The sequence below is a fragment of the Rhipicephalus microplus genome, chromosome 1 (assembly GCF_043290135.1).
Source record: "Rhipicephalus microplus isolate Deutch F79 chromosome 1, USDA_Rmic, whole genome shotgun sequence".
NCBI classification, from domain to species: domain Eukaryota; kingdom Metazoa; phylum Arthropoda; class Arachnida; order Ixodida; family Ixodidae; genus Rhipicephalus; species Rhipicephalus microplus.
The window spans coordinates 285,716,122-285,740,235 of record NC_134700.1 but is presented as its reverse complement, the minus strand read 5'-3'; the positions used below and the strand labels follow the sequence as shown (position 1 = coordinate 285,740,235).

Below are 24,114 nucleotides of genomic sequence, written 5' to 3'. Positions count from 1 at the left end.
GCGGACTCTTGCTACTGGGAGACATGCACTGTTTGTCTCTACTGCTTGTCTTATCCATGCGCATTCTCCTGTAAACTGACTCTCCTCGACATAGGACGGGTGCACTACATCCATAGTGGCGGCCGAATCGCGGAGCACGCGGCACGGTTGGCCGTTCACGACTAGGTCTCGGATGTATGGTTCTAGCAATTTCATGTTTTCGTCATTACTACAGAGTGACATTAACACAACTTTCGGGTTCTTACAACCCAAAGAAATATGCCCCGTCTGTTGGCAGTTATAGCAAACTATCGGCTTCTTGGCCTCGAACGCCTTTTTCTGTTGCCCTTCCGCCCTTTTCTCGGGTGCTTCTTCCTTTCTCTTGTTTTTCTCATCACCGCTTCCTTTGGAGTCTAAACCCTCCTTTGGCATATACCGACCCGACTTTGTCCATCGTGGAGGCTTGTCGGCCCGATATTTACTAATCTCCCTCCTAGGGACATCCTCGCCTTCGAGGGCACGGCGATTTACGTACTCCTCTGCGAGCTCTGCCGCTCTCGTGATAGTATCTACTCCTTGTCTATCCTGAACCCAGTACCTAATGTTTTCAGGTAGACGCCGAAAGAATTGTTCCAACGCAAAACACTGCAGAGTCTTGTCCGCGTCGCCAAGCGCACCCTCCTCTCTAAGCCATTCCTCCAGATTTACCTTTAAGGTGTACGCAAACTCTGGGTATGACTCGTCTTTGGCTTTCTCGATCTCACGAAATTTTCGCCTGAACGCCTCCGCTGACAGTCTGTACTTTTTGAGCAGACTCACTCTGTCATAGTCGTCTGCGTCTTCTTTACCCATACGGGCTATAATGTCAGCTACTTCACACGGCAGCAGCGTAAGCAAGCGCTGGGGCCACGTGTTTTTAGCAAAATTTTCCCTCTCGCACGTGCGCTCAAAGTGCACCAGAAAAAGACCCATGTCCCCTCCTACCGCGTAGGATGGCATCAAATCTGTCATTCGGCGCTCTCTTTCTCGTGCCACTGCGCTAGCTCCGTTCATTGATTGAGCCTTTGCTAGTTCAATTTCTAGGCGTTTCATTTCCATACGATCGATACGTTCTCTTTCCCTTTCCTCTTTTTCCTCATGACGTCTCTGTTCCTCTTTTTCCTCACGACGTCTCTGTTCCTCTTTTTCCTCACGGAGCCTCTGCTCCTCTTTTTCCTCACGGAGCCTCTGCTCCTCTTTCCTTTGCGTAATAGCCTCCAAGCATTCGCTCAGCTCCTCGTCATCTGCCCCGATCTTCTCGATGGCGTCAATGATCTCCTGCTTTCTTTTCGTCTCGGCAATTACCTGGCCCAGCTCTCGGGCCAACTCTAACAACTCTGGCTTTTTTAGTCCCTTCAAATTCATGGCGGTCCTTGGTGCTGCTAACTCTTTTAACTAAACAACTTTGACGTACTATCAATACTTCCGTCCACCGTTACCAAATCACTGCTTTGTTTACAATCCTACGCAAAGCCTGGTGATATCTCAGCAAAGAAAAGCAGTGCACTCACCCTATGCAGTCATGAATTCGGACGCGTTCCTTCCAGTGTTGTCAGTGATGCCACGAAGCAGTTTTGTCCGACTCTAGGTCCTCCAGACAGCAGGTCTCAGCATTGCCTCCTGGTCGATGAGCTCGATCCCACCGCTGCCATCCAGTTGTTGGGACCTGAGTCCTGTGGGTCTCGTCGTTGGTAGCTGGCTCCCATCGGACTCGTCCCTTATAGCGAGAAGCAATGCTTATATGGGAAAACAGAGAACAGACGTTTATTTACATTAGAGAGAGGTCAATAAGAAAGTTTAGATATATAGTGGCGTTCTTCGTACATGGCGAGCTCTCCACTCGAAAAAGCACACCGAATGAGCCGTGGGGGCTCATTATAAAGGGTCTGTCCTCCCCAGATCCCTAGATCGGGGACCGCGTACAGAGGGCACCGTCCAATCACGGACCACACATTACCCGCGAGGGTGACGAGCACGCACGGTCCACGCGAACGTTCAAAACTGAAGCGTGGTCACCGCACGGCCATGTGGCACGAACGCGGCTCCCCCCCCGTCAAGGTGTGTCGCTGGGCGAGGGGTCTGAAGTTGATGACTGCATCCATCGAAAGGGCCGCCGTAAACAAGCTTCAAATGGTGCCGAACGATTCGTTCAATTAGCGGGACGATTCCCGGCCGCCGCCGCCGCCGTCATCTTCCAAAGAAGAAGCTGCACCGGTGGTCTCCCGAACTGCTCACGGCGCCGCGGCGGCAGGACGCCGCACCCTCCGGCCAGGTGGGAACAATACATGGCGGACACAGGCCGCCAACCCGTTTGGCGATTCAAAAGGAACATCAAAAGGAACGCCGATCCATTGTCAGACCTGGCGCCGGTCCTAACAGCCGGCAGCTGACGGTGCATCCCACAATCCCTCGCTCCTTTACTGGTCATCTATTCGTATTATTTTACCGTGTGAGAATTGTTTTGTATGTATTCTTTCTAGGCTTCGATGTGCCATAACCGCAATGTAATTATGAGGCTCTGCGTGGTAAGGGACTACGAGTTAATTTTGACCAGCTTAGGGTTCTTTAAGGCGCGTTTAAAACATGGCAAGAGACTTTTCTGCGCTCTCGGGCGTTCAAAACATGGCAAGAAACTTAGTTTTTTCTGCGCTCTCGGTAACCGAACCCACGGTATAAAACTCAGGCAGCAGTACAACCTAAAGGGTTCTTAGTAGAAAGCGGATGCACGGGACACTGCCACCGACGCTTATCTCCAACTACAGCCATATTACGTGACCCAGTCAGTTATCGCCAGCGCGCCCGGTCGAGTACCGGAAAACCCCTCGACTTTCCCCAGAGCCTCCTCCACTCCGATTTGAGGCACGAGAAAGTAGCCTACGGGTTGCTTTCCTTTACTAAGCTGACCTATTCGTTTATGCACGCGCGTCATATGAAAATTTCCTGGTATTAAGCCGACAAAATTTATGGCGGAGTGTGAGCATTCATTGTCTTAGCTGACTTACTTCGTTCTGACTCAACTAACTTACTTCGCCGAGGCTAGAATGGAATGAAAAAAAAAAACTTTATTTCAGTCCTGCAGGACGCGCTTAGCGCATAGCGGGCGTCTCCCACGTAGGGAGCGACAGGGAGTACCTGGCGGCCGCTTCGTGGGCCTGCTGGACGGCCCATTGCTGGTCGGCGAGAAGTGAGCTCCCGAGGGACCTCTCCCACTTGCTTGGGGTAGAGTCGGGAGGAGTTGTTCTACACTCCCAGAGCATGTGTTCCAGTGTCGCTGAGTGTCCACATGATGGGCATGTGTCGCTGGGGTATGCATGAGAATAATAAACGTGAAGCGTGGCAAGGTTTGGGTACGTGGGTGTCTGTAATAGGCGTAGGGTTTATATCTGCGGTCGGTTAAGTTTCGTATGTGGGGACTGAAAAATGCGGCGTTCCAGGTAAAAGTGCTTTGTTATTTCATTGTACGTAATTGGTGCATCCCGAGTGGTATCTAACCCAGCAAGATGGGGTCGCCCTGTGGCGGTGCGGTCGGTAAGTGCGCGCGCTGCATCATGGGCGATCTCGTTGAGGTTGGATAGGGCGCCCGGCACCTGGCCGAGACGGGCGGGGAACCAGATGACAGTACGGTGCTTCAGGGCAATCGGGTCCGCTTTGCGCAGGATACGTAACGCCTGGTCGGAGATGACTCCGCGTTCGAAGGCTATGATGGCCGGCCTGGAGTCGCTACATGTAGATGAATTCCCGTTTGCTGTCGAGCATAGCTATAGCTATAGCTACTTGCTCCGCTACTTCGGGCTTTCGGGTGAGGATTGTGGCAGAGTTAAGAGTCTGCTGCGCGGATGATACCGCGACCGTGGCGAAGGCTCGGTTGTTGTAATAGGCAGCGGCGTCCACGAACGAGACGTTGTCCGCTTCCATGTGAATGCGCTTGAGAATGGCGGTCGCCCGTGCAAGGCGCCTGCCTCTGTTGTATTCGGGGTGTACATTTCATGCAATAGGAGCGATCGTGATAAGGTCGCGGATTTCACGGGGAATTAGGGTCAACTCTGGGGGGTCCTTGGCCCTCGAGGAGAAGAAGCCGAGCTCGCGCAGAATATGGCGGCCCGCCTTGGTGGTGGTGAGTCGGGTCAATTGCACGCGTTCCTGAGCTTCGGCGATCTCTTCTAGAGTGTTATGTACGCCAAGCTCGAGGAGTTTGTACGTTGGAGTGGTGATAGGGAGGCCAAGGGCTCGTTTGACCACCTTGCGAATAAGCGCATTGAGTTGATCGCGCTCAGCACGTAGCCACTTGTGTATAGCGGCAACGTAGGTAAAATGGCACAAAACAAACGCGTGTACGAGACGCAGCAGGTTGTCTTTTTTGAGGCCATGGTGCCTGTTGGCTACTCTACGTACTAGTCGTATGGCATTCTCAGTCTTAGTCCTGAGCTTGTGTACTGTTTGGGTGTTGGTTCCGCGGGACTCCATGATCATGCCGAGGACCTTGATGGTGTCTACCCTGGCTACAGTACGACCACCTCTGGTGTGGAGGGTGATATTGCGTTCCGCCGGAGGTTTTCACCCTTTGGACTTGACACCCCGGCGTTTGGGCAAATATATCAACAGCTCCGACTTCGCGGGTGAGCACCTGAGAACTGTGTGGTCGAGGTAGGACTCGGAGGTGTCGATAGCCTCTTGCAGGGCGGACTCACTGAAGACATCCGATCCTGTGGAGCACCATATGGTTACATCATCCGCATAGATAGTGTGATTTAGCCCGTCGATTTTCGGAAGTCGTTCGGAAAGCCCGATCATCACGAGGTTGAAGAGCGTGGGTGAGAGAACGGATCCCTGAGGAATACCCCGCTGTCCGAGCTCCACTTCTTCCGACACTAGGTCTCCTACGCGGAGGACGGCTCTGCGTCGAGTGAGAAAAGGGTGGATAAAGTAGTAAAATCGATGACCTAGGCCGAGGGCTGCGATCGCTTTCAAGATTGACGAGTGCGTTATTGTATCGAAGGCCTTTTCTAAATCGAGGCCGAGTATTGCACGAGTATCCCGAGTGTTTCCGCCATCTAGAATTTGATGCTTTAGGAGTAACATGGCGTCTTGAGTGGATAACCCTGGTCGGAAGCCAATCATCTGGTGCGGGATGCAGTCGTTATCTTCGACGTATCGACCAAACCTATTGAGGACGACGTGCTCATCCACTTTGCCCACGCACGACGTGAGAGATATGGGGCGTAGGTTATCTAGGTTCGGCGCCTTTCCCGGTTTGGGTATGAGAACCGTGTGAGCTAGTTTCCAGGCATCGGGTATCTCACCCTTTTTCCATATTTCGTTGATAGTGTCGGTGAGGTAGGTGACGGAGGGATCGTCCAGGTTGCGTAGGAGCTTGTTGGTGATGCCGTCTCGGCCAGGGGCTGAGCGGCCATTGAACTCAGAGGCTAGAGCTCAGAGACACTATTGGTAGACACAATAAAGCAAGCACACCTGAGGAAGAAGCTGTGCTAAGAGAACAGCATCTTAATTATATGTCAAAAAATATTCATCGACAGACAGTGAAGCCGGAATAATGGGCCAATGAGAAATCGAAACGACGTCGACGAGCCGATGGTAACACCGCGTATCTCGAGGGAAGAAAAAAGCACCGGGAATACAGGCGGAACAGGCGGGAATTTAGTTACCTGTTACCATTGTCTAACTTTACATAGCGTGACCACTGTACCATGGACGTTAAAGCTGATTGATTGATTTGTGAGGTTTAACGTCCCAAAACCACCGTATGATTATGAGAGACGCCGTAGTGGAGGGCTCCGGAAATTTCGACCCCCTGGGGTTCTTTAACGTGCACCCAAATCTGAGCACACGGGCCAGGACGTTAAAGCTTCATGCAACTTGGCGAATTTAACAAATCTTGATAAAACACAATCCTCCAAAACTGTAACGAAACCTTAGCAAAACCTTCGAAGAACAGAAAATCAGAAAATGTCGCTTCGCTTTGGCTTTAGCCTTCCAAGAGCCACTTCAAGTCAAACTAACCACAGTCTTTCTTTCTTTTTCTCTTTCTTTTCTTTCTTCCTTTCTTTTCTTTCCATCTTTATTTCTTTGTAGAATTTTCGCTTTCAAGCAACTCATAGCCTTCGAGAATGTGCGCTGTAACTTCGTGGGATTAAATCTGGGACTGTCTGCGTTCTAATTCATGTCAAACGCGATTTCCGACTGAGCTGCTTTTTTTTTCGTTTTCGTACGGGTTTTCTCATTTAGCGGTGTTCCGGCATTCACTGGTAATAATAAACATAGGTTTGATTTGACTGATTAGTGGGGTTTAACGTCCCAAAACCACGATATGATTATGAGAGACACCGTAGTGGAGGGCTCCGGAAATTTCGACCACCTGAGGTTCTTTAACGTGCACACAAATCTGAGCACAAGGGCCTACAACATTTCCTACGCCATCGGAAATGAAGCTGCCGCAGCCGGGATTCGATCCCGTGACCTGCGGGTTAGCGAGTACCTTAACCACTAGACCACAGCGGCGGGGCAATAAACATAGGTTTGATGAAATGGTGATGGTTCGAGAGATGGTAATCACGTGTGGATAGAATTCTGTAGAAAAAAGTTGCTAATATGGACGATATTTCTATTACTACCAACAACGACGCGGGTACAGAAGAAATGAGGCTAAATTGGACCGTGTAACTTCGATTCTTGCCAACAGCGTTACAGTGAACGTGCAGTGGCACTTGTTCTACCTATTCATGTCTCACAGAGAGGCCAGCAGACTAATTCTCAAAAGCATTCTCGTTCGACGCCGAGCAAAGGCGCCGTACAGGGAGCCTTGAATACTCAAGAACATCGTGTCCATCATTGATGACGCTGCTTTTTCGACGACCGCGAACGTTTGCAAATGTCTCGATAGTGATGACATCAAAGAAGCGGCACTCAAGATGCCGGCTCTCCAAGAGTCCTGCTCGTGGATGCAGTATTCGTTCCACACGGGGTTTAAGGACTTTTGAATGAAAGTAGATTCGGGCGCGGTCAGCGGGAACAAATCACTGTACCTAGTGGGCTGCCGTATGCTGAAGACACCTTATCAGGGACACTCCGCTTTCACTGCACAGTGCGAAGTATGAGCGTAGATAAGATTGGTTCGAGTGAAACGTGCGAAGCTGCGCGTGCTTTTGCGTACGGAAGGCTAGGTGGAAGCGGAGGAGGAGGGCGGGGGTCGACGCTCGTGCTACAGGAGAGCGCGCGTGCCAGCTGTACTAGACTCGAGCGACATTCAGAATCGATAGTCCATAGAAGACGTCGCGGATGCAGGTCCGTAGCCAAAAGAGTGCTCAAGCACCCCCCCTCCACAAGAAATTCGGTTGAAAGGGGGGGGGGGGTTGTCACGGAGGACAAATAATAAGGATAGCTGTTCTTCGATGCCTACAACAAATTCTACCTCTCCCCCTTCCCAGAAAAAAAAAAATGTCTGGCTACGGGCCTGCGCGAGTGTAATATTTTAACGCTACTCAACACTTGATGTCGGTGCTCTCTGAGAGAGATTCCGCCCCGCCGCGGTGGTCTAGTGGCTAAGGTATACTCGGCTGCTGACCCTCAGGTAGTGGGATCGAATCCCGGCTGCGGCGGCTGCATTTCCGATGGAGGCGGCAATGTTGTAGGCCCGTGTGCTCAGATTTGGGTGCACGTTAAAGAACCCCAGGTGGTTGAAATTTCCGGAGCCCTCGACTACGGCGTCTCACATAACCATATGGTGGTTTTGGGACGCTAAACCACACAAATCAATCAATCAATCAAATCTGAGAGATTCCGCTTTGAGACGACATGCCCTGAAAACCGTCGCTGTGGCTTCAAAAATGAACTTGCCAGGACAGCGGTGATTTGGTGCGTTGCATGCAGACACGTACGAAATAATAAAAGAACACGATCAAAATTTGGTTTTGCCTTAAAGACGCCCAGGCTTTGAAGATAGGATAGAACTGGTGTAAGCGAAATCTAACTGATAATGCCAAAATAAACAAAGGAACGCTCCCCATGCGTCGATGCGCAATCGCAACGTTTCGTAAGACCAAGAAAATAAAATAAAATAAAATAAAACGAGAGCTGACACTAAGAATGCGCTAAACACAAGAAGATAAAACGTGCATCCTTCGTAATTGATTCAAGCGTCACGAAACTGAATACCTCGCGCACACCTTCAGCCCTTCCACGAGATTCGCCATGGCGGAAAGACGACGTTTGAGTGTAAGGCAGCACAGCAGAAAAAAAGTAAATAAAAGATAGAGTGGCTGTCAACTCCATCTCTTCGCTCTGTGGCAGCCCACACTGGGCATGGCTGACGTAAGCTGCATTAAGATTGTGCGTTATACGATCCCGACACCCGAGCATCCGGCGTGGTGTTGACGGCTTGTCTACGTCACACGCCCACACGGGGGCCATTGCATCTCAAGGTCCCTAGCACTGGGAAAGAGCTCTGTAGAGGTGCTGACCTCTTCGGTTTCGATTAAAACTTCTCTTGCTTCCACTGCCTCGTGACTTCAGCTGCCTTTGGCTTCCTCCCAACTCCGAAAGAAGCTGCCGTGCACAGTGGACGTATGGTGGCGCTGTACTCCTCCGGGGCGACCGGGGCGCAGCTGCCACGACTGGTCCGTGTTCGCGCGTACCATGACCGCGCCCGTGCATTGAGTTACCTCCGTGTCGAATCTAAACGCGAGGAGCGTAACTCTCGTATCTCATTTACTACGCGGAAGTCGGAAGGGTATCGGCAGGGCATCGTTCTCCGGCTGAAGGCGAATGCTCACGACTATCGGGATTCTCGCCATCTGTTAGAAAAGCCTCGAAGCCATTCTCTGTAACGTGCGTTTAGGAAAGCTTGTACCTTCAGTTTTTTATCACCTTGTAGAAGCAACGGCGCTGCCTTAACCAGTCAAACTATCACTGTAGCGAAAGTTGCAGGTTATATGCATGCTTGTATATATGCAGCCGGATTGCAACGTAATTGTTGGGGTCGTGTCACTCTGTATGCACAATAGTTGATTAGTTATTGATAGTGTTTCCTGATAATACGAAGCGCGTGCACGGTTCCCACTAGATCTGACCTGTTAACAGGTGGAACTGACGCTGCCTACACGCACACATACAGCGAGGTGGACCACTGCTGCAAAATTTCAGCGTCACCAAGCAGCCTTATGCGTAAAATAATGGTGACGGCCCAAGTTACCATAGAATGCCTGAAAGAATTGTCCTTTATGCGGGTATCAGATAACGCGTTCACTGGATACAACTACATAAATAGAGACAAAGCTAAAATGAAGGAAATAAAGAGAGCTCCCACAGAGTACGTCCCATTGGCTATCTTATCTGTAAAAAGGGTAGGGAGTAAGTGTGCACAAGGTAACAAGCAAGGCATATACTATACGCCGCGCTAAGAAAGGAAGACAAAGAAAACACACATAAACAACATAAAATGGCACTGTGTAAAAGCTGATTCATTGATTTGTGGGGTTTAACGACACAAAACCACCATACGATTATGGAGACGCCGTAGTGGAGGGCTTCGGAAATATGGACCACCTGGGGATTCTTTAACGTGCACCCAAATCTGAGCACACGGGCCTGCAGCATTTTCGCCTCCATCGAAAATGCAGCCGCCGCAGCCGGGATTCGATCCCGAGACCTGCGGTTGAGCAGCCGAGTACCTTAGCCACTAGACCACCGTGGCGGAGCACTGTGTAAAAGCTGTCTCCGCAGTTTTCGATAAATGTAGCTGGGACATCTCAAACTACGAAGACATGTACCAGCTATGCCACTAGCGGATTCTTTTATAGAAGGAAAGGTGCGAAAAAATCGGTGGCCCGCTCGCTTCCCAATCCCGCCTGGTGACACGTCAATGAAATATGAGTCACAGCGCTTCGCGCCGTTGGCCCTCGAATCCGGAGTGATGTTTTACAACACGCAGTCTCCGGGGGGACCCGGCTTCCGAATGCGGGGAAAAAAAAAAACAATTGTCCCGTAGGTCGCGCAGCGCACGCTATGCACAAGAAAACGAACAAAAAAAAGGGGGCTGAGGTCACCGCCTTGTTGACGCCGCGTGTTTGACCGCAGACCCGACAAAAGAGCTCGAATGGGCCCGAATAAGAGGGCGGCATAAATCAGTGCGCGCGTACAAAGCAACATACGAGCGGCCGGCGATCGCGGCCGCAGGAGCGCTTGATTTACACGACGCCGGACGAAGACCTCCTCGACGGCGTTCGCGCCACCGACTGATACAGCGGCGTCGAACGCGCTTCCGCGACGCCCTGGCCGGCATTAAAATGCGGTTAACCCGCAAAGAACGCGACAGGGCGGCTTCGATCAAAGCGATCACATCAGTGGCCGCTGCTGTTTTGACGGACGCTGTTTTTTTTTCTGCGCTATTCTGCAGGATTCGTCAGTGTTTTTGCTGAGTCTGGTCGGTGCTGGCGAAAGAATGATAAACTCCAGAAGATCGTTTCCATGCCGGCGCTTAAAATGCCCTTTTAGCAGTGCCTTATCCTTTACGTTTGAGAAAACTATTCTGTTTCGCAAGGACACCTTCAAACAGGTTCAAGCCAATGTAGATTGAAAGCCTGTGCCGAATGAGCTCTGCCGCTTATCGTTTGTGTAAGCGCTTTCTTAGTGGTCCTGCTGTATTCGATAACGCTTGTTGCCTGAAAAGCCGCTTGAATGTACGCTAGTTTTGATGCTACTGCTGCCATGTGAAGGCCTTCAGGTCATTGGTCGAAGGGCCCGAATGGGCCGAGCGGGCCTTCGGGCACATTCAAGCTGTATGATGCAGCTTTTATTCTGAAGAACTCCCCCCCCCCCCCCCAAGAAAAAAAATTGCTCATGCTGTTTTGAATTTGTTTAAATGCAGTTAAGCTTCAGTGGGCGTTGAGTCTGTCCACGCAAAAAAAAAAATGCTGTTGTCTTGCTTGCTTCATAAACGTGGGAATCCATTGACCTGACTCACCACGGGACTTAGAATCAACCATGCCTCTTCGTTCACTTATTGTGATTAGGTGAGTCACGTGTAGTGAAGCGAGGTCGAGGAGGAGGAAAGGTTAAGCGGAAGGACAGGGAGGTTAGCCAGTTCTTAGGCCAGCTGGCTACCCTGTGCTGGAAAAAGGTGTGAGAGGAATAAAAGATGATAGAAAAAATTTTGCAAAGAGAGAGAGGGAGAGAAAAAAACAGCGACAGAAAAAAAGGCAACATCAAAGAGCATAAGACACTAAAGTCTATCTCTGAAGCCACTGCACGGTCTGCAAAAAGCGTAGCAAAGCTTTCAAAGCCTTCTGGGCTGAGGATGGGCTTGGCCAATGACCCAAAATCCTTTGTTCCGACAAAGGCCAATCATCTAGTCTATCCAGAGCTGCAGTAAGTTCTTGTCTTGACCCGTTGAAATGGGTGCACTCACATAAAGGGTGCACTCACATAAGAGGTGCGCGATAGTTTCTTCGCAGGTGCAGTAAGTGCATGTAGAAAACCTGGCCATTTCAATAAGATAGGAGTGTGCGTTTGTGAAGGCCACTCCAAGCCACAGGTGGCATAGAAGAGTCTCCTCAGCTCGAGATATTCCTGAGGGAAGACGAAGCTCGAGATCGGGATCCAAGTTATGCAGGCGCACGCTTGTGAATTCTGTCGAGTTCCACTCTACCAGTGTGAGATCACATGCAAACGAACGAAGTCTTGTAGCTGCGTCGGTTCTTGAGAACGGGATGGCTGTCTATTGAGTACCACCGTGTGCAGATCTAGCGGCCTCATCTGCGTGGTCGTTACCATGTATAACGCAATGACCTGGTATCCACTGATACACTATGCTGTGCTGTTTCTCGATTGCTTGGTGATGAAGAAGCCTCATTTCAGCTACTATCTGTTCATTAGGTCCATAGCAAAAGGGTGACATAAGACATTGAAGAGCTGCCTTAGAGTCCGAGAAGATGGACCAAGTTTCTGAAGGTTCTTCAACTATTAACTCCAGAGCTGCACGTATGGTGGCGAGTTCTGCAGCTGTCTTAATAATGCACATCAAGCGTTATTAAGAGACCATCGAACACGTCCTGTGCAGCTGCACTTGCTACGACACACAGCGATGCCAGCTCCGGATGGTTTTGAATCAACTTGACCCCGGACCATTTTGTGTGCAGAATATACTAGGACCTTGGGCATCTGCCTCAGTTGCGCAGAAAGCGACTAAAGCGCTGCTACTTTACTTAGTCAGCAAACCTGAGCGACCGCCTGTAGACTGTGTGTGCTCCCCGAGTGTGCTCGTGATTGTGTGTACCTTCTCATCTCTCTGCAACCTCTTTTCTCCCCTTCATCCCTTCCCCAGTGCAGGGTAGCAAACCGGATGTGCGTCTGGTTAACCTCCCTGCCTTTCCTTGCATCTTTATATATATATATATATCTCTCTCTCTCTGCAGCTGTCAATGACGTCAAATGCGATGTCATGAATTTAATTGTGATGTGCGAGGTCGAAGTGTCGACACTGCCTAACAGGTCGAGAGACAAGCGTTATTAAGGCGGAAGTCTTAAGTGCCCCGTAAAATGCGAGAACTTACCTTCGGCGTCAGTACAAGTGATGCAAAACAGTCATCGTCATGTGATGACGTACCCTATGGCGTCATAGCGATGTCAAAGGCTGCCAATATTTGTGACGCCATCGTGATGCGACACGACGTCGTCACACAAAATCGTCTCTTGGTCGAAGGTGGGCCAATCGCGAGGCGAGTCAATAAAGTAGTCTGAAAAGAGAAGAAAAAGCCTATTTCTCTCACCTCCCCAATTCAGACTGCAAGTTTTGTATTGCCAGAAAATAGGACCTAATTAAACCATATTATGTGGCAGTGCACAAATCATTCCCAGCCTCCGAAGTCCGAACTTGTATAATCAGGAGCTGTGAGAGGATGCCTTGCGCAGCCACAACCGCGCGCCCTTCAGTAGGCTATCCTGAGATGGGCTAAAGTAGTAGAAGAGGCCGATCACTAATACGATCACTCTGCTTCTCGCCGTCCTTGTTCCTTAAGATGGGATAAATAAACCTGTTTCTATCTCCCCTTCGAGTCGTCTTCAGCGAGTACACAAGAAACCGCGTAGGTACTTGCCATTGTTTGTAGTGATCACTTAAAAGTATATTTTCGGTTATCATTTTGACAAAGCTGTGCTGGTCAAAGGCACAGTGTCTCGGTAAAAAAGTCGTTCGTAGGAGTCTTCGCGTGAAAACACGTCGCACGTGGCTAGCTTTGATGCGCGCATTGTGTGTCGATATGAAACTAATCGAAATAATGCGCGCTGGGAGCACTCTCGATCCCAATTAGACTCTGGGGTCCATGCTCGGACACCGAGCTCTCACGAAATCGATCGGCTTGGCATACGACTCCGGCGTCGACGGTCATTCGATGACCACAACTGCGTAAAAGCAGCTCACAGGCTGGCATGGTTAAAGCTTCTAGCAGACAACTGCTTTTTGACGTTGGCTAGTCACATTCATCAATAATGTATTCACCACAAGGGTTGCAAAACAAGTTGATCGTCACCAACAGTTCTAGCGCGAAAGCTTTTTGTCAGTACAGGCCTACTGTTCTTCCAAAGCTCTGTAGAACAAGCTGTAATTTGGCAAGACCCGATTTCAAAAGAGCCAATAAGCGAACGAAGTTCTATACCTGACCTGGCTTAGCAATGTATTTGGCAAAGTATGAATATGAATAGGAAATGTGAATATGCCGGGTTTCAGTTCAGATTACCAAGGCCATTGACGTGTCAAGGTGACTCGTGTCAAGGTGACTCCTATAAGGGACCGAAAGAAGGTGTGAATATGTGCACACTGGATTCGCTGTCCATAAAAGTAAACACCTTTTGTTTTTCAGTTCACTTGGTGTAATGTTAATGCCAATAGCCTTCTGGCATTTGTATTTAACTAATGTTTAGATTTATCGAAGTACTTTATCACTCCCATACGCTTAGTTAAATCGAGGTACAATTTCAAAAAGAACAATAGAGGCTCCCCTAAACTGTCCTGTCGGTGATATTACGAACACCACGCAGTCCTGGCCAACATCTCCAAATTGACTCCGATCCTTTTTAAGGCGTAAGCGGGCATGTGATTCTTCCCCGCACCTTAGCAGAAAGCTGCCCAGGAGGTGATACATGGCAGGCAGAGGAAGAGAAATGAAGTATCACCACGCAGATGTGAAGGAACTTCATCAACGACTCGAACTGGCGTGCCAGGTCGCGATGCTTGACCGCATCGAAGCGGCATGCAGCTATCTCGCCTTGATTCGGAAAACTGACCGTTCCTGCTTCCTCAAGGAATCTAATTGCCCGACATTCAAACCTCTAAACTTTGGCAGACCTCTGGTTCCGGTAGCTTTGAGAAAATATGTGACAAGGGCCGTTTTACGAAAATGCCAGAAAAAAGAAAACCGCCTTTTTAGATGTGCATATTGGAGGCGAGGGCCACGCAGGCTTTTGCTGGAGGCAGATAAGCAATCTAGTGAAGATAGAGAGAAAGGTCACACTTGATAGATGACACGCAACTTAATCTCCAGCAAGTAGTTTTGTGCTTGCTTTCTTCTCTACTGTATTTCTTTCTCCCTCCCCCTTTTTTTTTTGTCATCGTAGCATTTCCAGCATAAAGGGCCCGTCACTGTAAGTTCAGCGATGTCCTTCTCTGAGATAGTCACTCGCTCTGCTTGCAGCTTCGCATCGTCATGCTTGATACATGCAAATTTTACGAGGATAGATGCTTGAGAAGGCCTCATCACGCTGACATTACGGTCCCGAGTGGTCGGAAAATCGACGCCCTAACGAACAAGCCAGCTTGTTTTTGCAAGCGAACCGACCAGCGCAGCTTGTCAAGAGCCAGCAATCAACTAGTAGCCAAGCCATCAACTGAAATCGACCAAGAAAATTTGTCGGGCAACAGCAATCGTCGCCCTGACAAGTCGGTCATCAGAAAGAGAGAGTAATACCAATGGCTGCCGCCGAAGGCGCCCTTTTCTCGACCCCGGTAATTAGGCTTTTTCTTCCTGCGAAAATCCACCATGACTGAACTGTGTGTGTGCCAAAAACTAATTTAGATGCACCGAGACTCATAAATTCGAAACGGACTCCACATAATTCTCGTTCATTGTCTTCACTAGGCTGTTCACGCGAAACGGGCACTGTGACACGCAGTGAAGGACGCTGCCAAATGAAGTTCATGACCTGTCAGATCGAGCTAGTTGGTATTCTACGAACACTGTTGTTTGCCGTAGAGCGTTTACGAACCTTTTCATCCAAGCCATGTTATATGTTTAAGAGTGCTAAATAATTTAGTCAGACTTAAGACTTCTTGCCTAGAAATGAATGCGTAAAAACGAGCACTCGTTGAAATAGTCTAAAACAATTCGCTATTTAGTGTTGACGCGCACCAATATACGCCGACCTGTAAATGATACCACGCTGTTATATTTATAGTTTGTATGAAGCAGTGAGCAGCGAACCAAGCAGTCTCTACTCGTGAGATAATTTCTTTGTACTCAGATCCATTTATCCCTTATGAGATGTTTAGGATAGCCAACCATACGCGCAATTTTGGTGATTTTTTTTTCATAGCTACTACTCTACTGGACATTTTCGGTGTTTCTCTGCTCTTGATGCTCTCTTATCGATGCTTATTATCTTGGTGTAATGCAAAATTTTAAGGTTAAACATGCAATAAACGAGTAAAAAGAGGTTCACATGTGCATAAATATTTACGCAAAGCGTATGACGTGAAGACAGGGAAGCCCACATGTAGAGCTCGGGTGACGTGCGCTATTAATACCTGTAATTCAGTCGGTTGGCTAACCGACCTAGAAATCAGCGAACATAGATCATGAAACATTAACAGACGCAATCGCCCACATTCATTGGCCAAGGTAAACTTCAACTAATGATTCAAGTTCGGTGTAAGATTCTGCAGTGTTCGCGCGACGTTTCCATAAGAGATTTTTTTTTTCAAGGAGAGTTACAGTACGAGCTTTCTTCGCATGTTTGCAGCAGTTAAAGGGACACCTACACAACACCGTTTAAAGCACACTTTTAGAAAAAAAAGTTCCTAATCAGTTAGTAAACGCGTGTGTTTACTAGTTTTTGGAGTATTTTACTACCTTCGTGGCATACCTTTACTAGCCACCATCTAGTACGGCTAGTAATTCTAGCCGTTACTAACCAGGGAACTCTTCTTTGTGTTTTTAACTAAGCAACTACTAAGCCACCTACGTTGCCAGATCTTTCGTAGATTCCGCAGTTCATTCTGCTGTAATGGTGACATCGTAAGCAAAATTTAAGCAAGCTCTAATTTTATTGACTACCATGGACTAGAAGTTTCGTGCTACGTAATGGCACACAGATGAGTGAATAGAAGGGGACATGATGTTGCATAGAAAACCACAATGATCTTATAAACTCTGTGCCTGCTAACCAGTGCGCGGTGTGCGGTTCCAAAGCAGGGGTATATATAGTCTTCAAGCTGCTGCTACAGTATAATTCTGCTATGTCCAAGTTTTGAAGATTTACTTGTGCATGTGTTCTCATGATCCGCTCATATACGTTCTCAAAACGTACACTCATATGAGCATATAGTGATGTGAGTATGAAAACCATATGCTCATATGGACTCATATGAGCATATCATATGGTCACAGAGTCCATATGAACATTTGAGGTTCACATAAGATCATACATACGTGGATCTGATTCGATCATATGATCATGTCGTCAGTTCTCTATAAGTGTGTTGCTGTGATGGGCACATACCCCAGTATAATTACATGAAGCAATTAATAATAATTTACGAGAACCATTGCAATTCGTTTTTTTTTGTTCTATACTTTTGTAGTAGAATCAAATTGATATGGCCACGCGCACGAACGTTTAACAAAATAGACGTAAAACTCAGTTTGCGGGGGTTACTAACTGTTCAGTAATGAACTAGCCACTCGAGTCAGCACTATTCACTGACTAACTAGGTAGTAATTTTAACTACCCAACGACGTGGTGCTTTTAACCAGCATGGCATTATTTGGGTTAGTGTTTGTTACCAGTCCGACAAGGAAGTGCCTTTCAATACGGTTACTTTTACTAGCTGCATTTACTAGCTGGTTAGTGGATTCTGTGACAAGTAACGGGCTAGTTCTTAGTTAGTGAATATACAAACCTTTTTTTTTAAGCGTGCTGGTAAACAACATATAAGCCCTAGTTTGAGTGCAACCACTTAAACCAAATGTTCTCACGGTCACATGCTATAGTTTTGGTTTCCTACGTTTGCTCGATGTTATCCAGGTTATCATTAGGCGAAAAAAAGAAAGGAAAGAAATAACGTTTGACGACTCCGCCTTTGCGGTCCCCGATAAAACGCGCCTACGCGAGCGCGCCAGGCCGGCGCTTCGTTATCGGCGTGGTGACGTCATTTGCGCTGCGTTCGTCGTGATTTGAGGCGCAGCACGCGCGACACTTTTGATTTTATACGTAAGGTTTAACGTCCCGAAACCACACGCGCCGCGACTGAGCGTTCGGGCGCTCGACGTCCAGAATGCGGAACCATGGATTCACACTCGCATGCAATGCACCCCACCGTCTCTCACTGCGTGGGCCGTGTCTCTCTCTCTCTCTCTCTCTCTCTCTCTCTCTCTCTCAAAAAGAGTCGAGAGAACAGGAGAGACGCATCATCTCCCCACCTCGCTCCATCTGGACGCGGTCCAAGCGAGCAGCAGGTTTCTCTTTCGCGGCCACAGATATGCAAAGCAGCGGGGGGCATCACTGCCTTGCCGCCGGCCGCTACGAGGGCGAGTCGCGCAGAGAAGGCTGGTCGGCGAAAAGCAGGATTGCATTTATTTATTTCTTTAATCTTTTCACTATCTGGCTCTGCTATACTCCCGGGGGGAATATCACCCCCACCCTCTCTCTCTGTAGTGACACATATTTTGTTATTTAGTTTAATTAGTACCATTTTTAGCGCATTACATCACAGACAGGAAATAAAGCATAATTACCTGTCACAAATTGGTTCGACTGTGCTTGTGTTTTTAAATTTTTTGTTTTTTATTGATTTATTTCGAATATAAGTATTGTATTTCAGCAAATATACCAGCAAGTAGGCTATCATCATGCATTTTTGTTCCTTTTTTACTTTTGTATAAAATAACCTTTTTTTATGAGCTTATTGTATTTTTATTGTTTTTTATTCTAAACTTGAACAAAATTTTGTATTCTGTGAACAATTTTCTATATATTTCTTGTTTACTATATTCGTAAAACCGGTACGGAGACCTTTTGTCAGGTATTGCTGTACCATTATTAGCTTCAGTGTCTTGGTGTAATTCAAGAAATATAAATGTGTCTGAATCTGAAAAGGAACGTAGTAGCAGAGGACGATGTTCATTTTCGCTTCACTTTTTGTTGACCTGCGACGTCGCAGTGATGTCGCAGGCTGTCCTTGTCGCGTGATGATGATTGTTCGTGTCACTCGTGCCGACGTCGCCAGCACCTATAAGGTCACTGTTCGCGTTTGATGAGCCATCTAAAGCTTTCTCTGCAATATTCCTCCTTGCAATGGTAACACCACGATTATTATTATTATTATTATTATTATTATTATTATTATTGTTGTTGTTGTTGTTGTTGTTGTTGTTGTTGTTGTTGTTGTTGTTGTTGTTGTTGTTGTTGTTGTTGTTGTTGTTGTTGTTGTTGTTAATTACTTTTGTGCCGTGCTGAGTGCGGCCTCAGAGCAACACTGAGGCATTTCTTTAACACTTTGATTCCTCCGCCCTTCAAAAGACTTGGGAAGGCGGACGAGAGAATTCTTCTCCGGCTATTTACCAATACTTTACTGCGCCCGACAGTGCTTAAACACTTTGACTCTTCCTTTTCCGGCCTCTGCCAGTACTGTGCGGAGGTGGCTGACACCTACCACATGGTATGGGCATGCCAGCTCAATCCTTCTTTACCCCCGAAACCAAATCCAACAAGAGAGGACTGGGAGGCGGCCCTGCTAAGTTGCCAGGACCTTGCGGCCCAACGAGCCATGGTCCAGCGTGCCAGGACAGCGGCCACGACCAATGGTGTCCCTGACTAGGGACTCCATTTAGTACTGCAGAGATTGATTTGATTGATTGATTTGTGGGGTTTAACGTCCCAAAACCACTATATGATTATGAGAGACGCCGTAGTGGAGGGCTCCGGAAATTTCGACTACCTGGAGTACTGCAGAGAGGCTGCAGAGAGGTCTCCCTAGCAACCTCTGTTTTTTTTTCTATATAAATGTTTACTACTACTTCTACTACTACTACTACTACTACTACTACTTAACACTTTGAATGGACAGCGAATATTTTGTTTTGCACGGCCGCTTTTTACGTGTAAGCTATTTCACTGTTGCATGTGAGCACCAACACGCCCAACAACGAGCTTTTCTACCCGCCACGTTGTTCTAGCGGTTATAGTTCTCCACTATAACTGACCAGAATGTCACTCAGGCCATCGAATCCTGGCAGCGGAGGCCGCATTTCAATGGTCGCGGATTACCGGTGGCCAACGTACTTACATTGAACTGCGCGTTACAGGACACCAAATGGTCTCTTTTTCCGGAGTACTCCACCTCGCCATTTCTCACAATAATATCGTGGTAGCGGTCGTAAAACTTGAACAGTTATTATCGTTGTCAACAACGATTTATTGTTGACGACGTGCTTTGCGGTCTTGTCGCAGGGTCAACGTGAACGTGTGCCGCTACGGTCCGGCACCGATCTGCTGCGATGGCTGGAGCAAGCAGTGGAGCCACGGCCGATACGGACTCTGTACTGTCCGTGAGTGCGTCCCCGCTTTGGGCCGGAAAGAGTGTTGCGTGGCGAGACGAGTCGTGAGCAGTGTGAAAGGGAAACCCAAAGTTTCACATTTCAAGATGCCACACTGGCTAAAAGGCATTGACAACCTAAGAGGTGTTCACTGGGCGGTCAGGCGGAAAAGGTACCGCTTCCGAAAGAATGCGATAAGTCTGATCTCAAACGTCAGAACTACACACTTAGCTGTGTCCCGGATAAAGTATTAGAAATAGCTAGGAAACTAAACTATCAATACGTCACGGATACATCTAGAACGTTCAGCAAGACATGATTAGGAGTGAGGTCTGGTCAGACACGATGTCACCTTTCACACTCTTTCACGATGGCACATTGGAAGTTTCGCGGGTAAAAAAAATGTGAAATAGTTACCGCATTAACACTATCATCTTTTAACCAAATTAGTTTTTCATACTGAGAGAGAGAAAGGGAGTGAAAGAAAAGCTAACAAGACTTCTTCCACAGAGAAAGCCTCATATTGCCAAGTCTTTCTGTATCCCTCGTCTTTTGCGCTGTTGAAAAAGACTTCTTCCAGCTAGCTAACACATGTGGTGAGAGAAATGGGACAGTAAGAGAGAGAAAGCATTAATTTAAATTACTCATCATGTCGCATATAGCAGCAGACGGGTACTTGAGTCAGTCACATTCAAGTGCCGCAAAATAGCTCGGATGGCTCTCTGCGAAAATAAGCTGTCATGAAACGGTCGCGGTCAGCGGTTCCCTGAGAGCCGGGCACTTGTAACATTTCGCCGCATTCTCGATTCCTTGCAAGCACGCAAGTGAATTTGTGATACGACGTAATATTGGTTCCCGTACATACGTTTTAATAAGTCAATTGGCAACAAAATAGTAAATACCCGGTTCACATGACTCTCGAAAGTCACAAGACGCTATTTCTATCGACATCATTTTTTTTTCCTCCTGCCTTCGTTATGGGCAGTATCAGCGCAAAAATTCACGGGACCAAGAGAAGAGACACAAACAAGCGCTTGTTTGTGTCTCTTCTGTTCGTCCCGTGAATTTGTGCGCTGGTACTGCCCATAATGTATCCCCAACTAGCCAAACTATCAGTTTTGTCTTCGTCCAAACTTAAGCTCAACCATTCCCACCATAGACCGAGCAGGAATATATGCTGCACGCAAACTGGTCTTGAACGCAGAATACATGGTATGCAAGGGACAAGTTACAAGTGACAAGTTAGTGGGAGCTGTCACTTTCTTTCTTCCGCTTAATTAACGTGACCCTGCTTACTCGCAGCGGTGTGTCGGAGGTCTTGCGGCCAAGGCCAATGCATTAGGCCCAACGTGTGTCGCTGCACCAACGGAGTGGTGGCCAGCTCCTGTGCGCCACCATCATCTCCACTGACGTCACCTACGGTGTCGACCAACGGCTCATCGACCGCGGTCACCAGCTCAACTTGGCCCACCGATCACGGTAGGGTTGTCCCTTTACCCCCGGCGCATGTGAGTGAGTGAGTGAGTGAGTGAGTGAGTGAGTGAGTGAGTGAGTGAGTGAGTTACCTCATAATAATGTAATCTGCAGGACTAAACTGTCCGTCTTTATTTGACCTAGAGGTGCAACATATTGAGAGTTAATGCAGTACGATACATACCTCACTAAGCTGCGCTCGACCACTTTAACAAACATCATAAATTTCCGTCCATCTGTTATGTTTGCATGTACATAAGCACGCCTTCGATCAAATTACAATTACACGTTGAATCAATTATGCGAATCATAATTTATTCAACGTGTAAGCATCTGATGCCGAGCATCTACAAACATCCGGAGTTTTCCCTCCCTTCCTGCCGTAGAATAAATGGCAGCTTCCAGAAGCACAGTATTCACTGCAACACAAACTTATGCCGGGAAACTTCTGATTCGAAAGTAACAAAATAAAAGAACGACAATTGTCGTTCTTTTATTTTTTATTTTATTTATTTTTCTTAAATTTTGATGTAGTTAAGTACATCGAAACTGTTCTTAGCGGCACAGCTCAAGCAGGGCGACCTAAGGCAAACGCATCAGTCGCTTTACCAAGTAGAGGAAATCTACAGCAAGGTCTTTCTCGACGCGCTTATTCCCTGCAACTTTTCGACGAGCACTGCCAGATCAGCGCTCGACGAAAGCAGTCGTGCGCAAGGGAAGATCGCCCAGGCAAAGACCGAGAAGCGAGCGATTCGCAGAGCTGGCACGGAGACGAGACAACGCGGCATCCAGTTACAGGACCCGTATAACGGCCGCACCGGGCAGCACTCGCGTATCTCGAAGGAGAAAGCGGAAGACGAGCGTACGCGGCGCGTAGTACTACTCTCCAGAAAAGCTCACGGCACATGAATGAGCAAAGGGGACGGGAATAAATTAGCACGAGCGCCGTGAGTCAGCGTACTGAGTACACGAGCCGAGCCACTCGACTCTCGTCCTCTGGTGGTCCGAGCAGTTTGCGCGTTCTCACTCTCACTCATCTCGCCCACCGCAGCTCCACGGGGTTCACGATGCTTCGTTGGCACACGACCAGAGACGCGCTGTCAGCTTCCTCCCCTCCCGGTCAGCGCTGACAGACGACGGGATCGGATGTCCTCGCACGCGCAAAACACCCGAGGCTGCGGACAGCTCTTAACTCATGGCCGGGCCTTGGAGGACGCGTTGCGAACTTGACAGACAGAGGACATCGGTGGTTCGTTTATCGCCCGTGGCATTCGGGGGAGATTTTTTTTTGTTTTTTGAAAGCAGCAATTGGCTCTTCAGAAGTTATTTAGGACACGCAGCTAACGATTTCTGCAAAGCCCAGAAGCATGGCCGTCGGCCGGGGGTGCGCAAAAGAGGCATTTCTGCCACCCCCCTTACCCCAACACGATGCAGCATAAATTTGCACCCCATCCTGCGGACACCCATGCCCAGAAGCAAGCCCTTCTGCTTATTTCTTTCTTTCCTTCCTTCAGTAAAAGCATTCTTCAGCCAACTGTATTTACTCGACCATTAGCCGCACTGCTTACCATTCACAGTTTGTTGTAGGCTTATTTTGGCTGTCCGCTGTTGTAGCCTCAACGCTGCCTATGTTCAGTCTCAATTCAATAACTGCCTAAGCAGTCTTTAGAACCAGTGTCAATCGCATATTGCGAATTTTATTTTCTCGGCAATAGGAGCACACAACAAATCGGTCCACGTAGCAGCTTGATGCCCTAGTATGGTAAAAAGGTCCGTTCTGTTATCTCTAGCAAGAAAGCTTTACGGGTGAGCTACACCTCAGAGGCATTTAGTGAACAACAGGAGCTGTTATGCTATTGCTACACAAAGCACTGCTTGCTGCTCTCTGCAGCTTGACTCGTGGCTTAGAACGTATTCCCGGTCACTACTTATAAGTGTGATTCACTTGAGTCCCTTAGAAGCATTTTACTGAAACAAAACAATCTGCGGACCATGAACGCCTAAGATAACGAAGCGAGTATACCATGTCTACTACACGAGACTCCGTATATATGCAGAACATTTGCTTTACAGATATACAGCAAGCCACTTAAACCTGCCCCTACGAATACGGTTAACGACTGCTTTATCTGGAGCCTACGTGGAACAAGATTAAGAGTGTACGGCGGGTATTTATGAAAATTTTCTGGTGAAATTTTTTTACCAATGTGTTTGATTAGCATCAGAAGCAGGCATTAGGGTAACAAAAAAACAGCGAACGGTTTAGTGGGCTACATTGCCTGAATGGCGCTAAATAACTTGTTATTTTGGTTTTTTAGAAAGCTACTGAGGTACTTCATCCTGTAGGCTGTCAAGAGCAGCGCTTTTCACGGTTTTACTAAGCTGCAAGGCTTAGTTTTTCTTTGACGATCACGCAGGCGGTGGTGCGCAGTGCCGGGAACCCTGCCTCAATGGCGGCCGCTGCATCGGCAGAGACCGCTGCTCGTGCGTGTATGGCTACACGGGGCGCCGCTGCGAGAGAGGTAAGCTTCTTGTGATCAGATCTCGACGATAACCAACGTCCATTCCCTTCTCCCGACATGCCCAACCGAAATGGAAAGGAGCTGATCTCTACTATTTCGTCAACTCAAATGCCGAAGGTATTTACTATAAGTGCCTATAGCGCACAAGAAGGCGTAGATTTATATTTGAGTTTTAGTCATGCGTTGAAGAAACCGTTTGTGACGAGATCTTAGATGAAAACGTACCACCAAAGAAGCTTCGCATGCAGTCGTGAAATCACTTACAGCACAGCATAGTTAGAAAA

General features: G+C 48.0%; 2 protein-coding genes across 2 annotated transcripts in view; one reads left to right on the top strand and one right to left on the bottom strand.

Moving 5' to 3' along the window:
- Nucleotides 1–24,114, bottom strand: part of LOC119188293 (dual oxidase maturation factor 1) — a 239,536-nt gene that overhangs the window by 99,915 nt on the left and 115,507 nt on the right. The gene's annotated exons all lie outside the window — the stretch shown is intronic.
- LOC119165472 (fibrillin-1-like) overlaps nt 1–24,114 on the top strand; it is a 137,096-nt gene that overhangs the window by 10,238 nt on the left and 102,744 nt on the right. The window contains exons 2-4 of the mRNA XM_075896375.1: nt 19,750–19,847; nt 21,138–21,314; nt 23,726–23,830. Coding sequence (XP_075752490.1) covers nt 19,750–19,847; nt 21,138–21,314; nt 23,726–23,830 — 380 coding nt within the window. The remainder of the gene's footprint in view (nt 1–19,749; nt 19,848–21,137; nt 21,315–23,725; nt 23,831–24,114) is intronic.